The sequence below is a fragment of the Notolabrus celidotus genome, chromosome 5 (genome assembly GCF_009762535.1).
Source record: "Notolabrus celidotus isolate fNotCel1 chromosome 5, fNotCel1.pri, whole genome shotgun sequence".
Classification (NCBI taxonomy): Eukaryota; Metazoa; Chordata; class Actinopteri; order Labriformes; family Labridae; genus Notolabrus; species Notolabrus celidotus.
The window spans coordinates 11,587,947-11,615,431 of record NC_048276.1 but is presented as its reverse complement, the minus strand read 5'-3'; the positions used below and the strand labels follow the sequence as shown (position 1 = coordinate 11,615,431).

General features: G+C 38.7%; 2 protein-coding genes and 1 pseudogene across 7 annotated transcripts; 1 reads left to right on the top strand and 2 right to left on the bottom strand.

The window, feature by feature from the left end:
* LOC117812686 overlaps window positions 1-9,086 on the bottom strand; it is a 59,287-nt pseudogene extending 50,201 nt beyond the window's left edge.
* A 2,071-nt stretch (window positions 9,087-11,157) lies between these two features.
* On the top strand, window positions 11,158-22,947 carry nfrkb (nuclear factor related to kappaB binding protein). 6 transcript variants are annotated; one of them, XM_034683043.1, is made up of 26 exons: window positions 11,158-11,290; window positions 11,643-11,787; window positions 12,812-13,013; window positions 13,120-13,247; window positions 13,327-13,498; window positions 13,730-13,834; window positions 13,924-13,997; window positions 14,083-14,164; window positions 14,247-14,442; window positions 14,554-14,665; window positions 14,743-14,869; window positions 14,968-15,045; window positions 15,130-15,206; window positions 15,314-15,360; window positions 15,536-15,596; window positions 15,692-15,866; window positions 15,956-16,062; window positions 16,171-16,294; window positions 17,154-17,233; window positions 17,334-17,530; window positions 17,635-17,905; window positions 17,982-18,158; window positions 18,294-19,025; window positions 21,420-21,526; window positions 22,012-22,147; window positions 22,585-22,947. In XM_034683043.1, exons 2-26 carry the CDS (start codon window positions 11,662-11,664, stop codon window positions 22,723-22,725), a joined length of 3,834 nt encoding a protein of 1,277 aa, XP_034538934.1. In that variant the 5' UTR covers window positions 11,158-11,290; window positions 11,643-11,661; the 3' UTR covers window positions 22,726-22,947. The 6 variants fall into 6 exon arrangements, with proteins under 6 accessions (XP_034538934.1, XP_034538937.1, XP_034538931.1 ...); XM_034683046.1 differs by having other exon boundaries at window positions 15,533-15,596; window positions 17,337-17,530; XM_034683040.1 differs by having other exon boundaries at window positions 15,533-15,596.
* A 42-nt stretch (window positions 22,948-22,989) lies between these two features.
* tmem45b (transmembrane protein 45B) lies at window positions 22,990-27,280 on the bottom strand. Its single transcript, XM_034683047.1, has 6 exons — window positions 27,133-27,280; window positions 25,767-25,965; window positions 25,466-25,678; window positions 25,181-25,365; window positions 24,843-24,985; window positions 22,990-23,461 (listed from the first exon to the last, which is right to left on the bottom strand). Exons 2-6 carry the CDS (start codon window positions 25,954-25,956, stop codon window positions 23,350-23,352), a joined length of 843 nt encoding a protein of 280 aa, XP_034538938.1. The 5' UTR covers window positions 25,957-25,965; window positions 27,133-27,280; the 3' UTR covers window positions 22,990-23,349.
* Between the last annotated feature and the right edge of the window lie 205 nt (window positions 27,281-27,485).

Sequence of the window (27,485 nt, the reverse complement as noted above, 5' to 3'; positions counted from 1 at the left end):
AATAAAGTAAACACTGAGTTGAAAATGTGTCAATTACTGAATCTCTGTGTGGCAGTGATGCTAAAATATCTAACCAATCAGAAATATAAGGTGCATGTATTTTGGAATAGATTAAGAGAGACTTTTCTTTGATACAATTTTGCTATTTTTGGCTGTTAGTCACCCAAAATAAAATAGTGGTGCGGAAAAGCTTCCAAGACCCTTTCTTCTGTATGTATTCTGTCACAGGCAACAACAATGCTAGAAGTAAAGAAAACAGTCACCTGCGCTGGTCGTCTCCTTGGTCAGCTCCAGGGATTGCCAAACACTCATCCATGTGACCGTGGAAAAGTCTGAGCACATACCCTCCAGTCAGAAACCCTGCAGAAAGAGTGATTTTACTAAGAGAGGGGATTTGTGGAAAGAAAATATGATTTTTAAAGCAATAACAACAATACAAACCTTCAGCCAGCTCACATCCAGACATCACAGGAGTCATTGTCCACAGTGTTTGCATGAAGGAGGCATCTACCATCAGGTCGCCACTGGCGTAGGACAGATGCTGAATGAAGCAGAGTTTGTATTATTGATCAAATTCTTAGGAAAAAAATGTCTGTTAGAGTGCATGTAGAATAAAGCATGGTTACCAGGTATCTCTCTGAAGAAACACTGACAAGAATGAGGTCATCTCCCACTCTGACCTTCTCTCCTTCTGACCTTTGTTTGGAGGCTGGATGGATGGTCCACCAGCAGGCCTCCCCTGAGACAGAGAGACAGATTTAGCAGACATAAAAACTAGATCTGAATGTGTTAGGTATAATGTCCAGTTAAGTGCTGAGCCACCTGTGGAGTCTTCCTGCAAACCCACATCAAAAGCCAATTTGTCCGTCAGTGAGCGTGAAGTTGTCAGACAGCATAAGTACTGCAGTATAAAAAGAGGGATAACAAATGAGTGTTGTGTGATATCACACTATTCAGAAAATCAAGAAAATAAATGACTGTGAGGGAGAACTGCAGCTAAGAGCAGAGGACGGCATGGAGCAGCAGAAGCCGCATACTTGAATTCATTTCAAATGTTCTCACCATGCTGGAGTGGGTGTGTTTCAAGAGGATGGCATGGCCGTACAGCAGGGTACGGTGACCTCCACCTTGAGAGGACTGAGAGAAGAGGAAAAGTCACTTAAATAGACGAAGGAAGAGAGGGAGTTGTTCCTTTGCGATGTGCAAAACCAAAAAGAAAGCATCCCAGAACTTAAAAGGAACAAAACAGCCTGAAATAAATCTTTTTTTGTTGTTGCTGTAGTTATGCAGTTAAGACTGATCTATAAAATAAAATAAAATAAAATAAAATAAGAATAAAATAATAATAACTATAGAATAAAATAATAACGGAATGAAATAAATAAATAATATAATAATAATGATATTAATTTATTTATAGAGCAAATTTTCAAAACAGGGTTAAAAAGTGCTTTACAAATAAAATAAATAAATAAATAAAAGAGAAATGTGAGGAATACTCATCAAATTTTGAAATTATAACAGAACGACAGGGAGATAAGCAAAATAAGAGCTGCAAAAAGTTAGACCACAGAAGATGAAAAGGAATAAAACAAATTAGAAATATCTAAAACCAACAAAAATAGAATCAAAAGAAATCAAACAATGTCAAAAGACTAACCAAAGAAAAGGGTCAAAGAGAAAAATACAAAATATGAAATATAAGATCCTGCCTTTGATTGAGGTTTTCAAGTGACTTGAAGTGTAAACATACCCATTTGTCCAAATCCACAGCCTATAATTGGCAGGTGATGGAGTGAAGGTGCATGTGGTGTTGAGGGAAAAAAAGAACAGAGTGGGTTTTCAGCTTTTGGTTAACGCATCCCATTTTTATGTATCACATTAACACCCTTGAAAAGAATCCGTTTCTAATCAAACTGTGCTAAATGTGTCGTACCTCATCCACAGACGTGTTGGAAAGCATTTCCTGTAACGCCCGCACAGACAGGGACTGCTCCAAAATGAAGCAGCAGATAGCGAGATCTGGAGGGACATTCTAGAAACACAGGGAGGGCAACCAGAAAACAGGATGAATAACAACACTTTGAAATCTGAAAGAAACTAGACAAACTTTAAACACTGTCTTCTCTCTACCTGAGCGTTTGAGGTTGTTTCAAGGAAACAAAGACGATTCCCAAATCCTTCACATGACAGACACAGCTTGATTTGTTCCTTCAGAATAGCTGCAGTGCACTGCAACACCACTTGATCATCCTACAGGAATGAAGAGGACCAACATTAGACATTTTGAGGCATCTTTGCAATAAAATATGAAGTCAGAGGAAAAAGGATTATTGGGCCAAAAAGGCCCTCTGACAGAATTATTATAGTGTAAAAAACAAACAGACTAGGGGGTGTGTAAAAAGAATGCTGTTCTAGCACTGATCATGGGTGTCACATTTTCCCAAAGGATAACCGTTCATCAAAACTAGCTGAAGGTGAAACATATGACCATGTCCCTGTTTCACCTTCAGCTATTTGTGATACCTTGGTTGGCACTCGAGGATGAGCAGTTATCCTTTGGAAAAATGTGACACAGGGACATGGTCATATATACTTAAGTATATACCATGCATCCCATTTCTTGGCCTCCTTGAACTTGGCCCCAACATTTCCCACGATGCGAAAAAAAACTTCTAATGGTTTATTTGGAGATTTAGAGATGAGGTGCTACATTTATTATATTTTTTTTTCGGGGGGGGGGGGGGGGGGGGGGGGTCATAGAAATGTATAACACTGTGATATTTTTAGTTTTCCTTTCCTTTCCTTTCCTTTTTTTTCCTGTCCTGTCCTGTCCTTTCCTTTCCCTTCCTTTCCTTTCCTTTCCTTTCCTGTCCTTCTCTCCTTTCCTTTCCTTTCCTTTCCTTTCCTTTCCCAGTCTTTATATGCAAATGCAAAAAAAGAAGCAGTATGGCAGAATGTTCTAAGTCCAGTCGTATCTCAGTCCTAAAATGTTTCAGTCCTCCATCATCCTTCCAGGTGAATGCATCTATTTATAATAACTTTTACACACAAACAGTACATACACATTAATCTTCAGCTCCTCAGTAAGTAATCAACACTCAGTCCTTTCACTTCTACTGTAAAACATTTAAAAGTCATTTTCCTGCATATTTCCCTTTCACAAATCCTCCAGTATCACTGTTTACATAGGAGCTAGAGGAGCTAACATTCATGTGTTATTCTCCTTAATTCACATTTTCAACACAAAATAAAGCAACAAATGACACTGTGGGATGTAGCTTCCTGCAAAGGCAGAGAAGCCTCTGATAAAATCTGTGATATCAAACACTGAAGGACCTGTAAACACACTCTGACATGCTGAATTCCATAAAACAAAGTTTAACTTCACGGTGCCTCTATTAAATTTGCCATTTTTAACTTTTAGGTCAGATTTATATGAGACAAGACATAAACTTTATGAGTATGGGGGCTGGCATTACACACTGATCTAATGAAGAGGAGGCTATGTACCAGAGGAGGAATGAATAAATACATATAAAGTGACAGCTTTTACACAGCACTGTGGGCAACATAAACAGCAAAAAAGTCGGGGGAATAAATCAATAAAACCACCTTTTAAACAGCTATCTCCCATAGCGTTTCACTACCTTTCCTCTGTTTATCCCCTGTTTATGTTTTTCTCCATGCCTGCTGTCCCTGGCCCGGCTCTCAAATCCCCACCTCTCTGGCGTCAGACACCAGCCACTCCCCTCCAGCGCTCTATTTCAGGCTGCTGCACCTGCTGTTCACACATCCCTTTCTGTACAGCAGCAGATACTTAGGATTTGAATACCAGGACAATAATTGGCCCACATTACCCCAACTCAATCATGCATTAGTCTTCTTGCTGAGGAGATGAGTATTCAATAAAGACTTTAAGTCAGCTCAGTTTGAAAGTTTTGCTGTTTGTGTGCTTTGCTGCAAATGCATCAGGGTCCTCATAGTGGAGTAGGATGCAAGTATACAACAGGATGCCAGACAATAACTTAACATGTTTACCCATAGGAAAATAAATCTAGAGAGGAGATCTCAAAAGTGTTTCATTTATGCCTCCTAGACAACAATGAGATCTGTTTGAAAGCAAAATGAGACAACAGTTTATGTCTCCTGTTTCTCATTCTTGCCTCCAGAAAAAAAAGTTGCAAAAAGTCTCAGCTTAGTCTCCCTTTCAGGTCAAAAGGAGATCTCGTCAAAATCTGAAATGATTCTCAGGTATTTCTCAAGTGTTGTGATTCCTTTTGAGCTCAGGTGGAGAAATCAGGGAGCTCTCTCAATTGTCTGGTGGCCTAGCAGACTAAGCGCCCCACATACAGAGGCTACAGTCCTCGTCGTAGGGGTCGCCGGCTTGATTCCTGGACGGTCGACCATTTCCTGCATGCCTTCCCCCGCTCACTACTCCCCACATTTCCTGTCTCTCTTCAGCTGGACTGTCAAATAAAGGCAAAAAGGCCAAAAATGTATTTAAAAAAAGAGAGGAAAATTAGCCATTAATGCAATTTCTCATTTAAGTCCCAAATAAGACTCATGTCATGGTCTCAACTATTTCTCCTAGTGAATTTTAGGAGAAACGAATGAGAACAATTTGAAACTTGAATGAGGCTGAAGTGAGAATCTCAATTTTGTCTCCAGAGACTTAGAAGAGAAAGCTTTGAGCAGTAAAATTTTCCTCTGGGTAAACAGAGTGTATGACAGTTGTTTAAATGATCATGTAACTAATTAAGGGTTTACTTCCTCCTTGTACTAACTGAAGCTGTAAACAATATTCTGTAGCTGCTTTTGTCAATTAAATTGATGTGACAGTGGCTAATCAAACACATTTAATATTAACAGTGAAACACAGCTCAGATGTATATATTTTTTAATTCATTAAAAGGAGCTGTTTTTTGTTTTTCTTGTATCGTCAGGTCTGCTGAGTCAGTGAGCTCTTTTAAATCCCTTCTTAAAACATACTTTTATCGCAGAGCCTTCCCGGATTTTATCTGAATTTTATTTGACTTTATTTTATTTCAACCGTCCAAAGAAATATATTTAAGAATAATTGTATTCCTCTAGAGTTCTTTTAGGGTAATTCTATGTCTTTTAAAATATGTTTTATTTCTTTATCGTGACTTGTGTGTTTTTATGATCTGCCTGTTTTATTTTGCTGCCCATGTAAAGCACTTTGTAACCTGGCTTTTGAAAAGTGCTCTACAAATAAAATTATTATTATTATTATTGTGTGTTAGTGTGTCTGATTGTATATGTGTTGGACCCAAGTGGCAACCTCCGGTCTCAAAATATGAAGCCCATCCGGAGGTGTTATAAACTGCAGTTCATCGAGAATCCGCTTGAGGCTGGCTGCAGAAATACCGGCAACCACATAGACACCAATTAAAAAAAGACGATCTTTAAAGCATTAATAAACATGTTTACAGCCTGGTTCAAAAAATGGCTTGGTCTGAAGATCTCATTCCTCTGTCGGCACACACTTTATGGGGGTGAATTTTTTGCTTATGTAACAGTTCAGAAGATATTAAGATTACGAGTTTCGCCAATTTAAGGACATGACTGACTTGATTGACAGGCGGGAACACTGTAGCTGTTGGCTAGGAGGCTCAAAGCCCGCCTCTTTACCTCACACTAGCTCGACAGTTAGGTTGAGTTCAGCATTTCCAATATGGCTCTCACTAACGATTGGCTTCAAAACAGCGATTCAGATACAGATGAGTGACGTCACGGATACTAGTTCCATTGTTTATACAGTCTATGGTTTAAACGGAGACAGTGCAAGACAGTTGTTTAAATGATTGTGTAACTAATGAAGCGTTTATTTCCTCCCTGTAATCAAAAGGCACTATCTGCTTTTGTCATTGAAATTGATGTGACAATGGCCAATCAATCACATTTAATATTAATAGAGAAACTGTTTAATTCATTGAGAGGAGCTGTTTTGGCTTTTGGTTATGTTGTAGTGTGTGTTAGTGTGTATGATTGTATAATTGTTGGACCCCTTGAAGAAGAGCTGATGCTTAAGCTTGTGCTAATAGGGGTGCTAATAAATAAATAAATAAATAGTAGAAATAAAAATAAAACTACATTGCTGAAAAACTCAAAATGAAGAATAAAAACATTCATACGTGAGTGTTGGTACAATGACCACGATATTCTCATAAAAACCTGGTGCAGTTCTATCTGTGCAATAACATGCCTTACTATAGATTCATCAGATAGAAGTGTACATACTGTAGTGTATGGATGTCTTATAGTTACTATATTTTATTTTATTTGAATTTTATATTCATCTTATCATTATTACTATTATTATTATTATTATTATTATTATTATTATTATTATTATTATTATTATTTATTTATTTTGTATTATTACTATTATTATTATTATTATTATTATTTGTATTATTATTTTTTTATTTTTTTATTTTTATTTTATCTTATTTTTTTTAACTATGTAAGCACATTGTTGTATTCCCTTATCTATCTATCTATCTATCTATCTATCTATCTATCTATCTATCTATCTATCTATCTATCTATCTATCTATCTATCTATCTATCTATCTATCTATCTATCTATCTATCTATCTAAATTCTGACGGACAGGCAGACAGACTGACAGACTGACAGACTTGTGTGACTCATGGAAATAAAGTAATATGATTCTGGGGGCTCTGTTGTTGAGGTCATCCTGAAGTCCCTCTGATTCTGTCAGAAAATTTTGACATGAAAAACAGCCAGACAGAAAGTCGGAAATGAGGCCCTGAAACTAGCATCAGATAACAAACATTTAACTCCTTAAAGTTGTAAAGTTCCCACACAGACTGAAGTAAGCAGGTGCTGAAATGGGCCGAGCTTCGAACCTGTTAATCCTCACACACTAAATATAGAATTCAGCTGAGTTCAGGGTGAACAGCAACAGACTGACGGTAAGTTTGTGTCACATTGTTCACATATTTCACTTTACAGCTGTTTCAGGTCTCGGGAGGGGTGCCACTTGAAAATGTGTCTTTTGTTATTTAAGACGACTGACGCTGCCAGTCTAAAGCAACAAAAACCTCTTGCTCGCACTTATACACTACTAGGGTCAGAGGTAGGGAGGGGGTAGAGGGCTGGAACTGGTCCCTGCAGTAATTTTATGCTCCCATTCACACCTATGGGTAATTTAGAGTCGCCAATTAACCGAACCTACTTTTTGGAGAGTAAGTAGAAGCAAGAGAACCTGGAGAAATCTGATTAAGGCAGGGGTACAACATGCAAACTCAAGGCAGATCCGCCTCAGCTGACTTACAGCTTCAAATCCTAAACAGTCCAATCCAAGAATCCACAATTTGTTACCTATTGGCTACAAGAATCTGTCTTTCAACTTTTACTTATGATGCAGTCTAAAGATAATCAGTGTCTGCCTTATGCTGACATCAGGGCTAGAGTTACAAGGGTCCAAAGGGAGTCAAGTGTTGCTATGTGGAACGTCTACAATGACTAAACATCAATGCTGACCATCCAAATAGAGGGTGTTACATACAGTAGACTGCCAGCAAGGCCACAATGCCCTTCTGCAGGCTCTGGCCCCCAGATCTAAAGAAGAAATCTGATAGCTCCCTGATGAGTAACGCAGCAAAAATAAACTGGTTTAAAATAATTACCCTAAAAAATAGCATTAAAACATGACTAGATAATGAAGTAACATCGGTGTCAAGCTTCAAATGCAGCTTTGTTACCATAGCTATATTAAAAATAAACTGATCTTAAATTACTGATTGGGGCTGTGGCCAAACAAAAACACCCAATAGACCAGATAAAATGTGTGTCTGAACTGTTTCCTGACAACACAATGAATCAATGACACTTTACAGTTATGTACAGTATCACATAAACAGCCAAGAAGGAGTACTCTGCAAGAGTGTCTGTCTGTCTGTACCAGTAATATACCTCCAAGAAGCAACAACATGAGTATATATTACAAGAATAAAGCAAATAAGTAGCCAAGAATCAAACTGTTTACATATTTGGATACTATAAATCAATAAAGGATAAAAGCTCAATGATCTTTAAAACTAATTAAGTTGTAATTGACATCAACTGATCCAGGATGGCATTTTAATCCTGAAGTAGAAAAGATACACAACAGATGAAGCTTTTAAGCAGATCACAAATAACCATTTGGTGGTCCTAATGTGCAACAATTGGTGAGTCATGCCAGGAATTTGGATGACTTTGCAGTGTCTCAGAAGTTCTCTTGAAGATTTACGACTTTATTGAGATTGTCTTGTTTTAGCTCTTCAACCAGCCAGCTGAGACGAGACTAAAGAACGAGCCATATTCCTAAAAAACACTGATGACAGCACCAATGGGTCCAGTATGTCACACCACCATTCAAACGAATGATTCAATCCAACATATAAACATCAAATGATTGGCTAACGTCTATCTAGCTTTGGGATGTCTCTATTTGAAAATGTAACTTAAAGTGTTTCAAACACAATGAAAAGCTGAGGTTTGTTTCTCTGTAAAGAGACAGTAATGTTTATCTGCTGTGACCACAGGCACAATGTTTTTCGTAGAGCCAAAACCGGACTAAAATCCAGTTTATGAATCCTGAAGCATGTATTCATTCATTTAAAACAGAAATGATACTTTCTTTATGCTTTTTCAGTGACTAAATTTTATACTGATAACACCTAACAGTGCTTTTTGTAATTAGTTTAATGTCTTTGTGTGAATTGTCCCCTTGCACTGGAAGATTCTCTCTGACAAAACAGTAACAGATCAGGTAACCATTGGGATATAAATAGATAACAATGCCGACAAAGCAGCCACCTGTCTTTGTCAATCAGTGCTTCATCTACAGAAATAAAGTAACCTAACTGTTAGTCTACAGCCTGTAAAGACGCAGAGACTTGTGCCACTCTTTTAACAAAGTAAACTGATGTGCATTCATTACAAAAACAGATCGTTAAAACTTGAACGCTACATTAGAGGAGGACTTCAGCATCACTTACCGTTCGCAGAAACTGAATCTCCTCCTCTCCATCTGCACCTTCTGCCATCCTCCCAAGGCATTAAAAGCAAAAACCTTCAGAGAAATGGGAACAAGTTCTTTCAGTTCTTTCAATTCTGGTCCCTCTATACTCACTACATGAGGCAGGACAATGTGTGTGAAGGATCCTGAAGGGCAGTGAGGGTCCTGTGCCTCTCCCTGGCTGTGTTACAGGGCAGACAGATTGACTGTTCATTCCTGCTCATTACAACATCTCAAAGAGGTGGAGCAAGCTGAAGAGGTTGAGCCAGTCATTCAAATAGAACTGAAGTTTTGGGGTGTTCACTTTGTATTGCAATGGGGTGTTAAACATGAAACAGTATCATTACAGTAGTATGTTAAATAAACAGCAGCTGGACAATGGAACAGTTAGGTTAAAAAAAAGGCAGATTCTATATATTTTTATGAACACATTAAAACTGACAATGTCTTCCTGCAGTTTGAAACTTTAATCTCATCTGCATAAACTGCATCATTTCCTTGTTGTTAGAAACAACTTTTCAAAAAGTTTCTGTAGTTAAAATGTAATCCTTGTAACACAATACTGATTTTATTTGTTTGATCACATTGAATGATTCTGAAAAGTAGGCCACAGGACAACCAGAAGATTAAATAAAATCAGACTTTGTTTTTATAGTTGATTGGCTTATAGACGAACATTTAAAGTATCAATATGTTAGCCTTTTGTAATCTATGATCAGAGACAAATTCCTTTCTATTGTCTTTTTTAATCATGTGTTGAATGTGTTTATATTTATTCAGATGTTTCATTTATCTATTTTGAAGAGGATTTCATATGACTTCACCATTTAATGAGAAACAACATTCCCTGCAGCCTTTAAACTGCACGTAGGTATGTGTCAAAGACTCAACTACAACGTTACATATCTTAAAGCTGCTGTTGGTAGTCATGACTCGTGATATAAACATCAGTTTGGAGAGAGACTTTGAAAGGTCAACACTACCCCACTCCACCAGATTTCCCCTATACTTCTCGTGTTTGTTCTATGAGGAAGTAGTGCCGGCTTCCCAGCCAATCAGGACAACTTAGTATAGGCCGCCAATCGACCAATCAGGACAGAGGGTCAAAGAGTAGCTTTGATTGGCTTGTGATAACGGAAACCAAGAGGAATAATAACATTGCTTGATACAAAGGCCTTGAAAAACAAAGAGATTTGGCCATAATCTTGAATTACTTCAATTACTGATGAGTACTGATGGGTATTAAGACTTTTTTTCCAAACCCAGCAGAAAAAAAGAACAGTTTTTTACCCCATTCCTACCAACAGCAGCTTTAATAAAGTGATGACTATGAGCTAATGTTGCTTAGGTTGGCTTGAGTTCTTGAATTTGCAACAAGCTCATCTGTACACCTGTGGGGTTAGCTATAGCTACCACATATCACCGTTAAATTAGCTTTGTAAACTACTGTCAGAATGAACCGGTCAAAAAAGAAATATGCTCTACTTCAACTTAAAGTTGTGACATAAAATGTACAACACAAAACGAGTTAGGTACATGTGAAAGATAGTCTTATCCGGTTGTTATTATTGTAACCCTTAAAGGTCTCGGCACATTTTGACAGGTTTTGAGTAATTTTGCTTTTGTTAACAATATCATTTGTTTTTTTAACAAGCCCATGCTTGGTATCATTCTTTTCAGCACAACATCACCTATATGATCTGACTATTATTCATTCATTTTGACTTACTTGGCAAAAAAACAGAAAGAAGTCCATAAATGGTCAATGAAGCTATTTAAATTTTGAAAATGCACAACTTGGTGGCAACTATGAATAAATTATGGTACAATTGAGATTAAATCAAACTATTGACAAATAATTACAACAAAGAGCATGTGTTTTTTTGCGAACGCAGTTAAATATATTTTTTGCGAAATTCAAACGATCATATCTCCGGTTTTATTTGGGCTATCACCATCAAACCAAAACTGGGAGAAAGTTTCACCTCAACACTTTCGATAGGAATTGATAGCAGCGCTCTACGTGGTATAGTTTTTCCACTATTATATTTTTCAAACGTCATGTGATCTTACCACGAATGTCCATGTAGACATCTCTCCTGTCTCCTGTAGAGGGCAGCAGAGTGCGCGAGCCTAGCAGCGTCCGATGGTTGTTTCCGCAGAAGAAGAAAGCGGTGCGTCGAACAAACTGTCCCCTCTTCATTTCTAAACAAGAAGCAGTGTCAGGCTCAGGTAGGATCTATGAGAAGTTTTAAACCGCAAGTATTAACTTTGTTATTATGCATGCATGGTAATGTGCCGTGCACAGCATGTATATTTGTCCTGAAAGTTGAAACACGCCCACCAGCCGAAATCAGCTGTTTCGCTAACTTAGCTGCTAGCTTAGCTGGCTAACTACTGCTGCGGTACAAGCTTATATTTTGACATTTGTGATGCTTGCTAGTTGTTGTGGCACTGAACGATAAGGCATTTGCCTACCAATAAATCAAACAGTACGTGCACGCTGATTGATTTATTTAAGTGTCTGCTACATCCTGTTATTACATTTCCTAGCTAATAGTTTTTTCTGTCTGTAAACTTGAAGCTTGGCACAGAGGAGAAGAATGGATGCCCTCACCCACATGCTTACAGACCCCCTTGAGCCAAAAGAAGAAAACGATGGCCAAATCGTTGAGGAATGTATGCTGGGGAACTGTAAAGTGAGCCTCCCAGAGGACCTACTTGAAGACGTGAGTTGTCTGACGCTCAGTGGTGGACAGTTACAGAGTAATTTTACTTCAGTACAGTACTTGAGTACATTTTTTCTGTACTTTACTTGAGTATTATTTTTGGGGATACTTATTTATTTTACTCCACTACATTCAAAATGCAATTATTGTACTTTTTACTCCACTACATTTCTATCAGTGCTCTTGTTACTCACTAATTTTGCTTTGAAGTCAGCTCATGAATTTCCTTCTCTTTTCTGAAATCTGATTCCTAAGACAGTAAAATGTGTTTGTGTAGTTCTGTTTGTCTCAGGGGTTTAGTCGTACCTGTATATCATGTGTCTCCACGGTTGAACATGGAGCAAACACAGAGCAAAACTCAGATCAAGCAGTTCATTTAGAGGTGGTAATGATGGCTATAATTCTCCACCTGAGCACCCATGGTCATATCTTCAGCCCGTGTTAGAGGTTTTTTAAATGAAGAATGATACGTATCGTTTGAAATGTTCACCCTGTTTCCCACTCTGCCCAAACATTCAAAAATTCACAGTCCAACCTGAGAAAGCGTGTTGAGCTACGTAACATTTGTTTCATTTTAGATGAACATTTTAAACTAAGTTGTCTGTGCTTGGAGTAACTTAGTGTCTGTTTTTATTCCATGGTGTAGTTTTTAGAGATTTCAAGTAATGGTTTCTAGATAAACATAATGTAACCGAATGTACTCTGTATTCTTTACTGCACTTATGTATTGTGAAAATATAACGTTTTGAGATATTTTAAAAAGTACTTTGAGTGCTTCAGTATTTTTAAAAGCAAGTACTTCAGGACTTTAACTCAAGTAATAATTTGATAGAGCAACTTTCACTTGTATTGGAGTAATATTTGACCTGGAGTATCTATACTTTGACTTAAGTAATGAAGCTGTGTACTTTGTCCACCGCTGTCTGACGCTCAGTGATGATTTGTTGCACTTTCCTGTTTTTAATTGTCAAAACACAATGTAAATGCTGCACACATTTATGTGATTTTCATTTGTTTTCAACAGCCTGATATTTTCTTCTCTGTGATGGGTGAAAGTACCTGGACTGATGTACTGTCAGAGTCCCAGAGGCAGCACCTTCGCCAGTTTTTGCCACAGTTTCCTGACAACAATGTCGTTGAACAGGACAGTACCATCACTGATCTGTTCAACAACAAAGATTTTAACTTTGGAAATCCTCTTCACCTTGCACAAAAACTTTTCAGAGGTGATTTGTTGTTATCAAAAGATTTACCCAAAAACAAACAAAAGTGTTTCATGTTGAGGGAATTTATGTCCCACTTTGTAATGGCATTCTTATCTTCTCATCCTAGATGGATATTTCAATCCTGAGGTTGTCAAGTACAGAGAATTGTGTGCAAAGTCCCAGAAAAAGCGACAGTTGCACTCTCTTCAGCAGTATTACCACAAACTTTTGAAGCAGATCCTTGTCTCCAGAAAGGTACCTTGACAAAAAAAAAAATGTAAGCATTAGGCACATAACCTGTCGTGGTAAATCTAAAAGTTTCTTCTTATTAAAGGAGCTGCTGGAGTTTGCAGTTCAGAACGGTCTGGACTTTCCACCAAAAAGGAAGTTACCATCCAAGTCTCATGCTGAAATGCGGGAGCCGAGAGTGAGAAGAAGAATTAGCCGCATAATGAAGGAGGTCAAAGCTGAGTGTGGAGACAGCAATGCTTCATCTGATGATGATGGTCAGTCACTACTAATAATGACACTGTTTGTTTTTGAAGCACATTTATTAGGAAGACAATAATGTAGATTATACTTTAAACAATTGATATATGAGCCAGGATAGTTGCAAAAGTATTAGACAATTAGAAATTCATTTAAACATAAAAACAACATTGGCGTATGAGTGTAAAGTATGAACCTGACCAGAGCTTCTGCATGTCTCCTCATTCTCTTGTTGCATACACTTTCAGACATATCATTGTGGAATCCAGCGCCACAGTCACCTTCCTCTCCTACTCCCACGGTCTCACTCAGAGTTCTTCCCAGCCTCTCCACCCAGGACATGAAGATTACTGGTTTGTGATTTCTACAGAACCCATATGACGATTCACAAACATCTGAGCAGCATGAACATAAGGTTCAAAAACCTTTTATTTCTTCACAGAAAAAGTTGAACTAGGGGAGCGGGACTTGAAAGCAATGCTTCACAACCACCGAGAGAAGAGGAAGCGACAGCCGGTAAGTGATCTCAGGAGTAAAGAACATATGGTTTTGTGTGAATTTGTATGGTATGTGTGTCATCACAAATGTTTTAATTACACAGGAGCATCCAGATTTAATGACCACGGATATCCACCTTGGAGACATACTATCAAGAGCAAATATCGGTCGAAAGGGGACTGTGTGTAAGTAAATACATTGTTAAAGTTTCACACTGATAGATTTCCTGACTCACAGGTAATTTTCTTCTTTCTTGTTTTCTCCTAGCTCTCTTTGATCTGTGCCTTCCTAAAAAGAAGATCAAAGATGAGAGAAGGAAGAAGAAGATGAGAACAATAAAAGTGGAATCTGAGGATCCCTGCGAAACTCTTACGTCCTCAGAAACACAATTAGCTCCACCCTCAAATATCATCAACTCCCTGCCGGATACTCCATCGACTCCACTGACCAACATCAAAGAAGAGTGAGTCAACTCTCAGCCTGTTGTCGAGTGTATTTACAGGGCCTTCATTTCCTATTGATATGTTTATTGACTCTTCTGCTATCTAACACTAAATAACCGTCACTATCACAGGATTGTGGAGGAATCTCAGAGCAGTCCGGCTATGGTTGAGGAAATAGCTGTCAGCTTCTTCAGTTTGTTGGAGAGCATTTTAAGAGCAGAAAATCTGTCCAGTACTCTAACGGTACGCAGTAAACTCAAGCTTTAACATACATCACAATCCTCTGATTGAACATTAAATCATCTCCTTTGATCCCACAGCTGGAGGATAAAGTTCAAATGTGGCAGTCGTCCCCAGCCAGCTCCCTCAATGTTTGGTTTTCATCTGTCCCCTGTTGGTCTGACCTGGTTCTTCAGGCCCTGCAGTTTCTTGCTGGAGAGACTAAAGGCAAGCAGAAGTGATCCCTCAAACTGTAATTGTCCGATTCTGTTATCCACTCCATGTAACTCTTGTGTTTTTCCTTAAACTCTCTGTTTTTGTAACAGATGGCATGATGGCACTGCCCAGTGGCTTTTCTCCGTTTGCAGAATTTTCTGAAGAGTCTCAGCAGTGGAGGTGGATCGGTAAGAAGGATTGACTATTTTAATTCCTGATTGATCAAATGCTCGATTGTATTTCTAACGACTAAAGCCATTCACTGTGTCTAGGTCCCACTCAGGATACAGAGAAGGATCTCAGTGCGCTCTGTCAGCTGTGGCTGGACTCTAAAGATTTAATTGTCAAGGTAGTTTTACTTTCATATTAGCAATCTGATCTTGAGCACTAGTTCTACTAGTTACAACTTTTTATTTGTGTTTTAATTCAAACCGGATTTTTTTTTGTCTTCCACAGACAGAAAATGAAGACATGTTAGAGATTACTTCTCCAACACCAAGAGTGTAAGTTCCAGGTTCAAGTAATAGGTTCTTGGTTTATTCATTGGTTGCTTATTTGCTGGATGATGAGCATTAGATTTATTTTGTGTTTTTTATGAAGCAAACAAATCCTCATATGATTCAAGTCATAATAAGCTTGACTGTTATAAGCGTTAACTGTCTGGTCTTCTTCAAGCAGTTCGACTGATTACGTGGTGCGGCCCAGCACTGGAGATGAGAGACAAGTCTTTCAAATCCAGGTTTGTTTTTTTTACTGCAGAGTATTTTTCCAGCATTGTGCCTCTTCTGCCTAGTCATGAACTCTGTAAACCAACACACTTTGTTCATGCATTAGGAGCAGCAGCGATACAACCAGCCGCACAAAGCCTTCACCTTCAGGATGCACGGCTTTGAATCTGTGGTGGGGCCGGTCAAAGGAGTCTTTGATAAGGAGATGTCCCTTAACAAAGCTAGGGAGCACACACTACTCCGCTCAGACCGTCCACCTTACGTCACCATTCTCTCACTGGGTTAGACTTTGTGTTTTACTCTTCACTACCTTGTTGATTTTGGTGTGTGCACAGAAAACAAATTATTCTGTTCCTTTCTTCTTCTGCAGTGCGTGATGCTGCAGCCAGGCTACCCAATGGAGAGGGAACAAGGGCAGAGATCTGTGAACTGTTGAAAGACTCACAGTTTCTTGCTCCAGATGTCACCAGTGCACAGGTGTGATTATATTAAATACTTATTTTATTCAGTCAGCTTGCTCTGACCTGTTTTCATTTCCCTATACAAGAGCTGTTCTCTTCCTCTGACATTTCCTTGGTTATTTAGGTGAACACGGTCGTCAGTGGGGCTCTGGATCGACTTCACTATGAGAAAGACCCCTGTGTGAAGTATGACATTGGGCGCAAGCTCTGGATTTACCTGCACCGCAGTCGCAGTCAAGAGGAGTTTGGTAAGCATGGGCTTCTTGAGATCTTGGTAGACCCTTATGGGCTACACTGACATATGAACATTTCTATACGTGTTGTTTTTTATTCAAAGCAGCCTGTTAAGAATCAATCAATCAATCAATCAATCAATCAATCAATCAGACTTTATTTATAAAGCACTTTTCATACAATGATATTGTAAAACAAAGTGCTGTACAAAAACAAGGAAAAAGAAAAAGACCCCCCCCCCCATCCTAATCCCAACCCAGCCCTGACCCCAAAACCCACCCACAATCCTAAGGTGAAGAACACAATATATGCAACAATAATAATAAAAACAATAAAAATAAAATTAATAAATAAAAAGTAAAAAAGAAGTTGCTGAACGAACTGAGGACACGCTGTCATAATATCCTAATGAGGAAACACTAGAGGTAAAATAAGATGTTAAAACTCAACACAGGAAATTAAATCACCAAAAATAAAATAAATGACTAAGATAATAAAACACAAAATATTAAACCATTAAAAGTAAAATAAGATGCTGTACTTTAAAAATAAATAAAATAAAAAGTGACTACAATTTGAACTTGTATATCCTAGTACTGTTACTCATAGTTAGCAGATTGTAGTGGTACCATAGCTTTATTCAAACTTGACTAGAAGATGGACTTGTTTTCCTTGTAGATCTTATAAAGATGTAAAAATTGAGAGTTTGTGTTCCACAAAAAGAGTTGAAAACTTCAGCTGTGGTGCCTTATGTTAGCTTTAATGTGCTCTTCCTTGATGATTACACCCACACATAAATATTCTTCATCTTTAAGGTATCTTTGTTTTAAAAATGTGGGAGTTCTCATGTTTTTTCCACTTGCCCTAATCCAGAGAGGATCCACCAGGCTCAAGCTGCAGCTGCAAAGGCAAGAAAAGCCCTGCAGCAGAAACCTAAACCGGCATCCAAGCCTGTGAGTGTCTCTTTTCATTTTCTGTATTCCTTTTTGAAGCTTTTCTGACAGCTACAGTACATTTGGTGGGTATGTGTCACATAATCTGTTTATGTTTTAGAAGTCTGGAAGCAAAGATGGAGGCAGTAAAACCCCTGGATGTCTGGAATCTGGACAGGATTTAGGTCCCAGTCCCATGTCACCAACCCCTACTACACCCACCCAGAACACACCTGGAACCCCTAAGTCACCCTTACCCTGTGCAGTAACAACACCAACAAAGACTGGAGTCCCAGATGCAATCAAAGCCAGCCCAGGGTGAGTGTGATGCATGTTTTTTGTTTTTTTTTGTTATTCTTAATATTTCACAAAGAAAGGTGTCTCCTCTGGATAGTTTATGATGGACTTTTGTTTTCTTCCAGCGTTCTTCTTGTGTCCCCTCCCTCGCTGCCCCAGCTGGGAGCCATCTTGCCCAGCAGTCAGGCTGCTCCTCCAGTTTCACAGCCAGTCACGTCCCAACACACGGCTCGGTTAGTGAGTCACCTGACAGCGAGCTCCCTGCCTCAGGTGCGAGTGGTTTCGGCTCAGCCTGGTCTGGTTTCATCAGCTGGAAGTCAGCAGGCCACGCTGGTGCACCAGACCCCTCATCAGATCAGGATGCCTGTGTCAGTTGCAGCAAAGGGCATCTCACAGGTGATGATATAAAGAGTTGTGTTTGTTTGGTTCTTTATGGTGAATAAAGAGTCGCTCAACCTTTGTTTATTAACAGGCAGTGGTGTCCGTACCTCTGAGGAGTCAGTCTGCGAGTAGTCCAGTCCACGTGCCGACCTCCCTATCTGTGTCTGCTGTAGCTGTGGCTAAATCTCATACTGGTTCTCCTGGTAGTCCAGCACACACAGCTGCCTCTGCTGTGCTGCAAGGAGTGGCCAGCCCAAATATCAAACAGGTGAGTTAGTTTGTTTCCTGTTGATTCCGATTATTGCTTTCTGGTTGCAACAGAAGAGGCCTACTAGTGGTGGAGTTGACTCCAACATGTCTGCATCCTCATGTCTCTACTTGTATGTTTGACTTCTTTTTAAAGGTATCCATCACAGGCCAGTTGGGAATGAAGACAACAGGAGGAGCAGGAATTCCAATCACAGCAACAAACCTGCGCATCCAGGGTAAAGATGTCCTTCGTCTCCCACCCTCCTCCATCACCACGGACGCTAAAGGCCAAACGGTGCTAAGGATCACCCCTGACATGATGGCCACCCTCGCCAAATCCCCAGTTGCAACCGTCAAACTCACCCCTGAGTTCCTTGGCGGCGGCGCCTCGGGCAGCAAGAGCATATCAGCCACTCTCCATGTGACCCCGCCCCACCACTCGCCTTCCTCTGTCTCCACTGTCACATCCTGCACTGGGGAAGTGCAGACCTCCAAAGCAGTTCCTGTCACCTCCACCCTGTTGAAGGCGGCCGGAGACACCGCCATACGTCTGATGCCCACTTTGGCTGTCTCTGTGGCCGACCAGAAATCTAGGACCTTCACCACTGTGAGCTCGCCAGACAAGAGCGGCGCCACCATTCGGATAATGCCCGGGCTTGGTGTCATTCCGCAGAAACAGGGTCAGACTATTACCATGACAACCACAACCGGCGGTAAACCACTCACAGCATCTACAGTCGCTAATGTGGTGACCATGGCTGCCAGTGTCGTTGCCGGTGCCAAGGGGATCACAGTGGCTCCAGGAGTGTCTGGTTCAGCTCTGACACTTGGAACAGCCACCGCCACTGTCCGGCAGGTTCCTGCTACAGTCGTTACCACACAAACGGTGAGACTCCTCTTCAGTGTTGTGTTTATTTGTCCACCATCCTCAACAGCTAAGTTCTTTAGTTTTTAATTATTTATTCATTTGGATACTACCGAAGTAACGACTACTCTTTCTCGGGTCCACTCATACAAATGTCTACGATCCACACACAAATTACATAATAAAAATCCAAGGCAAAATTCAAAAACAATTATCACAACAATGACAAAATAAGCAAGACGCAAAACCGAGAAGACCACAAACAATAAACCTATTATTAATCACATACAGTAAGTAATCTCGTTAGTGGCTACAGTAAAATCATCCAATCAATAAAATACCATATATGGCAAAGCTTAAAAATACAATGTTTCTTCATAAAAGTTCATACTGTGACCAAACAATTAAATTCTGCTATTATTACTAATAATAACAATAATAATAGCAATAGCAATTTTGTTTCTAAAGCACATTTCATTACACGTAAGTTCTATGTGCTTTACATGGAGAATTACAAACATAAAAACATTTTTAAAAAAATAGAATAAATAAAAACATAGAAAAACAATAGATACAGTAATAACAATAATAATAGTGATAATAATTAATTGTATTTATAGGTGCCTTTCTGGACATTCAAGGTCACCTTACAACACAGCAGTAAAAGCAACACTCAACCGTAAATAAATACATACATACAACAGAATAAAGACACAATACAAGAAAAATGAAAGGTGGGGAAGTCATTCCAGTCCCAAAGAGACAGATTAGAGTGAGTATGCTTGGCAGAAAAGGTGAGTTTTTAGGCGGGATTTGAAGGTGGTGGAAGAGGTGGAATTTTGTACGTTCAGGTGGAGAGAGTTCCAGAGACGGGGGGCCGAGTGGCTGAAGGCTCTCGACCTCATGGTGGTCGAGCGAGCATATAATAAAGTTTATTTATATAACACTTATCAAAACAGACATTACAAAATGCTTTACATCGTAAAAAAAACCCCATAAACAATAATGAACAAAGCATGACATGGAGACACATTGAACTAGCAAGACATGGAATTTAAGAGGAACAACTTAAAGCAACAGCTGAGTAGAAGAGTAAAAAAGAATCTACTAAAAATAACAATACAAAAAAAAAAAAATCAAAACAGTAAAATAAATATAAAAATAAAATGTAACCATAAAATTAATAATAACCACAACAATAATTATTATAATTATTCCCATCACCACCATCATTGTCACCATCGACCTATAGGTTCTTCACATATATGAGTATAACTAACAAGTTTAATACAGGAACATCTGAAGCACACCAGAAACACTAGATCTTTATGTTTTAAGCCTTTCACAATGTAGAGCTAAGAATGTCAATGTTTAAGTCTCTGTCCAGCTGTCCTGTCCATTGAAGGCAAAAATGCCCGAAAAATATAACTTTAAAAGTTTGACTTTAAAACAAAAACAAAAATTTTATCATGTAGGTTAAACCATTTTTCAGGATGCACATATAAGTAGCAGCATGGCCTCTAGAGGGCGCTGTGGGGCTGCTTTACTTCTGTTCCTGTCCTGTTCCAATCTATTGTTTGGTTTTGATGTGCCTTGAGGGAGCAGAATGTTTCATCATGCTGTAATTCAACACCCAGCCAACAAACGCCAGCAATTGACTGTGGTTTTAAATTTGAGACGGCTACAGACCCAGCTCTTACAGATAATTCCACTGACAATGCACAAGGAGAATTTCACCTTTTATTGCAATAATGGATCACACCATCATGTCCTTAATGACGTTGATAAGGAAAGACTTCTGAGTGTTTCATAGTTCTGCAATCTCAACCAAATGATTGAATACTTGGTCATGAGATATCGAGTATTAAAATGAAGAATCCCTTACACTCTGGGAAGCATGTAACCACAGACCACTGTTACTTTTGCATGTATAAGGCAAACCTGGCACTAACTTAACATTTCTGTCTGGCAGAATATCCCTTCTGATTTGAGCCAGTAGACATGTCTGAGTCTGAGTTTCCTGAACAAACAGAGTCCAATCTAAATGTAATGTTTGAGTTTCAGGTGCATACCTAGATGTAATCTGCAGGTTGACTTAAACACATTCTGAGCCTCAGTATGCGTCTAAAACTACTTCCTCATCCTCATAAATGCCTCTTTGAATGGTTGGTTGATGGTTTTTATGTGTAGTTTCGTACGGATAAAACTGAAATTAATCCTTGAGGAGTCTCCCCATTGGTTCATCTGCGTCTCTTTCCACTTATTAGATGTATTTTACATTCCTGAAGGCACATACAGGACTTCATGACTACTCTTCACTGTGTATTGATCCCGTCTGAACTGTTCAGTTATATCAGCCAAACCCTCTGGAAGTCACATGACTGAGGATCGTTCTTCTTTTTGACCACTCTACAGGGGAAGTTACCTGCACGGATAACTGTGCCCCTCTCTGTTCTCAACCAGCCACTGAAGAGCAAGAGTGTTGTGACCACACCTATTGTGAAAGGAAGTCTCAACACAAAGTAAGTGTCATCATAAACACAGAGATATATATTTATTTGATTTCATTTTACTGTATTTTATTTTATTTTAGATAGAGAAAAAAAGAGAAAAAAACTATACATACACATACACATTATTATTTTTGTATTATTATTTATTTTATTAAGAACATTTTTGTTGTACAGATATGTTTTTTTCTAAAAGGGATGAAATGATTGGAAAAGGAAAAAAAATCATTTATTTTTCAAGACTGGTGTATATTCTTACAGGAACAATAATTTCTATTTTGTTTTTGTTTCTTTAAACTCTATTTGAGCTTCTTTATAAGATGCAAGTAGCTAATTGGTGGTATTGTATATTTTTATAGTTGGTGTTGTTGTAGTCTCATCAGTTAAGGACCATCTTAATTCTGTTTATCATAGTTATTTACTTGTTACCTCACAGTTGTATTTGGGCTGGTAGACTGATGTGTGTTCAACTCTTTCCCTCTTTTTCTCCTGAGCAGTATCAGTAGTCTGGGCAGGAACATCATCCTGACCACCATGCCTGCTGGCACCAAGCTGATTGCAGGAAACAAACCAGTCAGCTTTGTTACAGCGCAGCAGTTCCAACAGCTTCAGCAGCAAGGGCAGGCCACACAGGTTAGCTAATGTTTCACTTTTTCTATTGCTGCAAACTACAAGATGTTATGAAGAAAAGGGAATTGATACAGTTGTGCTCATAAGTTTACATACCCTGGCAGAATTTATGATTTCTTGATTAGTTTCTGTTGTCATTATGATATAAAAAGAGTAAACACAGTTGTTTGACAATAAATGGATTCACCACTAACCATGTGTGAAAAAAAAGTTTTTCTCTCACCATTCATATTCTCTGAAAAATGGCCAAAAAAATCACAAATTCTGCCAGGCTATGTAAACTTATGAGCACAGCTGTATCAATCGTGGTATAAAAAGCTTTGGTTGAGTTTAATCTTGTGACTCAGCCTCCTTTTACAGTCCATCTTGACACGTCTGCTCTATCTAAGACTTTAACAAACAAGGCAACCCTAAGGCTGTGTTGTTCTTTCTTCCCTCAGGTCCGCATTCAGACAGTCCCAGCGCAGCAGCTCCAGCAGCACATGGCAGCAGGTTCCCCGAAATCTGTTTCCACGGTTGTAGTGACAACAGCACCTTCGCCTAAATGCACCCCTGATCAGCCACCTGCTCCTCAACAGTGATCCTTTTGAATCGTAGGTCCGGTGCAAAAAAAATATGCATCTTTCAGTCATTGTAGTGCTTCTGTGCACAAGCTTTTACAGGGTCATGTTACTTCTTGTTCTACCATGAAGTCATTGTTATAAGGTTGTGTCTTATGCCTTTTATTTATGTTCAAATTAAACCTTTCACTGTCGGACAGTTTTCAATCCTCAAGAAAATTAAACCTCTTTATTTAATTCTAACTGTGTCATGGTTCTCAAGTAATATAAAAAAAAACAGCAGGCTTGTTGCATGAATATATTTATATTTAGCCACAAGATCAAATTTCATAACTTCACTCATTAAATGTTTGGCATACTGCAGATAATAAGTGAGGGGGGACATCAGCCTTATTTATTTAACAGTGTTATTTGTTGTGAATGTGGCCTATTTATTTAGCTTGCTATCAGGTCTTACATGTAAGCCTTTTTTTCATCTTACAATCTGATAAATTCCGTTCTTATTTTGTTTTTTAATTAAAAAACAAATCTATAGCATCATCACACATTGTGCAAAATAACAGACTCAGTCTCAGACACAGAGCATCAACATAAAATATTAAATTAAATTTAAGTTAAATTCCAAACAAAACTACAAAGACGCATTCACTCTTCATCCGATTCTTCAAGCAAAGCTTTCTGGGAGCTTGATTTGGAGGAGGTATTTCGCATTCCAATCTCGATGTCCCGTCCCTTTGCTGAGAACCGCTTCACCATGCTATCGAAAGAGGAGACAAACAGTGCTTTAGGGAATCATGGCCAACAGAAAGAGAAAGATGAGATAAATGTGGGCACAGTCTTGCAAGGAAATCCAAGATTCTGGAATGTATTCAATTCAATGACTCAGCATTTTTTAATGATGGGAGCATCCCATCTTCTGCCAATTAATCAATCAATCAATCAGACTTTATTTATAAAGCGCTTTTCATGCAATGACATTGTGACACAAAGTGCTGTACAAGAAAAACAACTTGAAATAGAATAAATTAAGAAAAAGATCCCAGCCCCAGCCCGACCCCAAACCCACCCCACAATCCTAAGGTTAACAACACAATATGCAACAATAGTAATAAAAACAATAAAATAAACAAATAAAAAAATCTAAATAAGTTGCTGAACAAACTGAGGAAACGCTCTCATGTTATCTTAATGAGGAAACACTGGAGGAAAAATAAGATGTTAAAACTCAAAACAGGAAATTAAAATCACCAAAGTAAAATACATTTCTAAGATAATAAAAGACTAAAGTATTAAACCATTAAAATAAAATAAAATGTGTGACTTAAAAAAAAAAAAAGGAAATAAATAAATAAAGTAGAATAAAAGTGACTAAATTTGAAATAGATAATAAATAAATAAATAAATAAATAGATAAAACTGTTAAGAATAAAAATAAAACTTAGTTAAAAGCGAGACTAAAAAGGTAGGTCTTCAGTTTGCCTTTAAAAATATTTATGCTCTGTGCAGCCTTCAGATCCTCAGGTAAGGTGTTCCACAGGCGTGGGCCATGATAATAAAAAGCTGCCTCACCGTGGGTCTTAGTTTTACGTTCGGTACAATTAAAAGTCCACTACCTGAAGACCTGAGGGCTCTCACTGGCTCATATGATAAAAGCAAATCTGATAAATAAGAAGGGCCAAGACCATTAAGAGCTTTAAAAACCAGCAAAATCATCTTAAAATCTATTCTAAAAGATACAATTAAGAAGGTAATGTGATACTAGTATCTCCTGTCTTTTTATAACTCAATAAAAAAGGGACAGTAACCTCATAAAATACTCAAATTCAAAGGGGCTTTGCAAATGTATGTGAAGGATAGTTAACTTTTAAACGTTTTAAAAAAACAAAACCATCACATACAATCATGCGGCAAATATCCTCAGCTACCCTTTTCTATGAACCTATAGGACCTTTTTCCTCATAATAGGGATAACAAACACACATATAATCCCTGCACTACAAGCACACTGACACTCTCAGATTATTGCTACATTCCAGAAGTGGTTTAACCTGTCCTCAAAACTTCCTTGAAAGTTTCAACTTCCCTTGAAAGTTTCAACTTCCCTTAAAAAAAGTATGAGTAAAAGATGTGAAACTTACAATGAAACCAGAGAGGAGGTGCAGGTGACTAAAAGCAGAGCCACAGCTAGATGCCAGCAGAAGCACATTGTCACAAACATGATGTTGCTGTGCTCTTCCAGGTTCCACTGTGGTCCACTTAGAGGGTAAAGTACAAAGCCAATCTGAAATGATAAAGAGCGAGATGGATTAGCCCTCTGCTTGGGATGTCAGGCTAAGAATCGAGTTGAATGCATAACTTGATAAAAAATGTTTGAGAAGAAATAAACTTCTCTGTAAATAAACTTCTGGGTTTAGTCAGGCTAGAACACTGCACACTTTTTGATATATGTAGTTTCATTTCATTTTTTTCAAATCACCTGGTAGAACCATGAGCCCTGTAGGATGAACATGCATGCTCTGAGCAGCTCCAAAATGATGTTGTCTCTTATGAACACCTCCAGCATGGTGCTCGCTGATCCAACAAACACAGCCACCAGCAGCAGGGAGTGAATGTGAGCGTCCAGTGGTGGTCGACTGTGCACGTGGTAATAGAACAGAAACCCTGGAGATGGAGATGGATTTGGGGGAGTAAGACACTCATCATTAAGGGTCATATTTTGGATTTGAATGGACATCAAACCACAATCATCTTGAAGAATTACCTTCAACGAACAGAGCCACTGACATAGCGAGGCGGTCAACACCAGTCGGCACCAGTTTGGACGCAGCACTGGCCACCATTGCGATTCCAGCGATCCCAAAGAACAGATACATTGTGCTGTGCTGCCAGTTCATCAGCTTCACCCATGCATGGCTCTCTGAGTTGAGAAGATGAGCATGTGGTCCGTCCACCACAAACTGTTCGACCATGATACCTGAGACCGGATGACATCAGGACATTAAGATAAGTTCACCACAATTTTTTTTAAAGAGTGTAGCAGATGTTTTGTGTTAAAAACGGACCAACAAATGATGCAAAGATATGAAATCCTCCCTCGATGTACTCCATTCTCTTAAATAAAGGTGGCATAATCTGTTTCCCTTTGGGCTGATTTGACCTCCAGTAGTGTTGGAGAATGTGTTTCACTGTAAGCCAGAAGCCATAGAGCAGGAAGAAGGAGCCAGGGATGGCATGGCCTCCAAAGTTCGCCATCGTTTGGGCCTGAAAACAGAAGAAAAATGTCAGTACGTCTAAGAGAAGCAGGATTTTTTATTACTTTGGCTCTGTGCTCCTCTTCCTTTAAATTAGAGAGGAGCTAAGTTTGAAGTCAAAGTACAGGCTTGTTTATTTTATAGTGTTGCAGCCATGAGAAGAGTACAGCTGTAAAATGTCAGTGAGAAATGTCACTGAGACTCACAAACACAGGAAAAGTAAACTGCTGGAATATAAAGGTTCTAGTTAAGTCAATGTTATTATATGGTGACGCAGTTAATTTATAATGACATTTTGTCAATATATGAAGAAATGAAAAGGTAAAGCTATTCTCAAATAAAATGAGAGTGAGATGAACTTGTCAGTCTTGTCTAATAACAGTGATTTAATGAAATATTAGTCTTGAGTCTGGAGATCTACACATACACTAGAAATGTTGGGACACTGACTTCTTTCCTCAGTATGTAGTATTTAATCTGATCAGAGCTGCAGAGAAGAGGAGGCCTTATATCTGACCAGAGATGCTCATTTGTCTTGCAAAGCTGAAATTCAAATCACACTGAGCTGCTTGGTAGATAAACATGTTGGTGTCCTAAGTTTAAGAATCCATTTGTATCACAGGTTGTAGGTACAATTGTTGCCCTCACTAAATTCCCATTGATAAAATATGAGGAGCAGAGCATGTGCTTTCAACACAACAATGAAACCAAGCTGTGTGAACTAAAAACATAAACAGACCTGTAGCATGGCAGGTTCTTATTAAGACTTTCACTGATTTCAAAGGTGACCATTCACAGCTTCCTTTTGTTTTACTCAGTGTCGTATAGGATTATGCATGACAGGCGTTTTTTTTTATAATCAGCATGTTCAGTCTGACGAGTTTTTCTTGACTAGCCCTGTTCGGCTTGTTGTGGCTACACAGCAGGAATACACATTTCCTCCTTTACACTTACTCTCACACTTCAATACATGAATCCACACATAAATTCACAAAGGTATCAGGAGATGAGTTGATCTTGTAAATAAAGTTGTTCCGATCCATATGTTTGAATATTAACTTCCTCTACTTATCTAATTTCCTCATAGTGCCTGCTCACTGAAAGCAGAGGCAGATACTAACTGAAAATGAGCTGTGCCTTTAAGTGTTTTATAAAATGGCGAACAGTATGTACATACCTTATTTTATACGGCGAAATCCCAAACACCCAGGGGATTTTAGGACATGAGTCAATCGTAGTTCCTGATAGATTGAGAGCAAGCTTGACTGAGTAAACTGTGCACACCTGCTACCTCTACCTCTGCCTTGTTCTGACATCATCATTCAGCCCCGCCCCTCATTACCATTACTTTTGTGTCCAAGGGCCATCCTCCAGGGAAAGGCTGCCACATTCAGGCAGGAAAACAACACCTGACTTCATATCATGCTCTTCAGTCTTATATTAATTAAAAGAAATACATTGAATACCTTAAAGTGACGTAATTCATAGAAAACTGAGTTAATATATAAGCTCAGATACAAAGTGTGTGCA

Bases quoted from the DNA above. Each gene is read 5' to 3' on its own strand.
- nfrkb (XM_034683040.1), top strand. From the start codon at position 11,662: ATGGATGCCCTCACCCACATGCTTACAGACCCCCTTGAGCCAAAAGAA. The intron at 13,014-13,119 runs GTGATTTGTTGT...TTCTCATCCTAG, and splicing joins TGCACAAAAACTTTTCAGAG to ATGGATATTTCAATCCTGAG. The intron at 17,531-17,634 runs GTGAGTGTGATG...GTTTTCTTCCAG, and splicing joins GCAATCAAAGCCAGCCCAGG to CGTTCTTCTTGTGTCCCCTC.
- tmem45b (XM_034683047.1), bottom strand. From the start codon at position 25,956: ATGGCGAACTTTGGAGGCCATGCCATCCCTGGCTCCTTCTTCCTGCTC. The intron at 25,679-25,766 runs GTCCGTTTTTAA...ATCCGGTCTCAG, and splicing joins TATCTTTGCATCATTTGTTG to GTATCATGGTCGAACAGTTT. The intron at 23,462-24,842 runs GTAAGTTTCACA...CTCTTTCGATAG, and splicing joins ACCTCCTCTCTGGTTTCATT to CATGGTGAAGCGGTTCTCAG.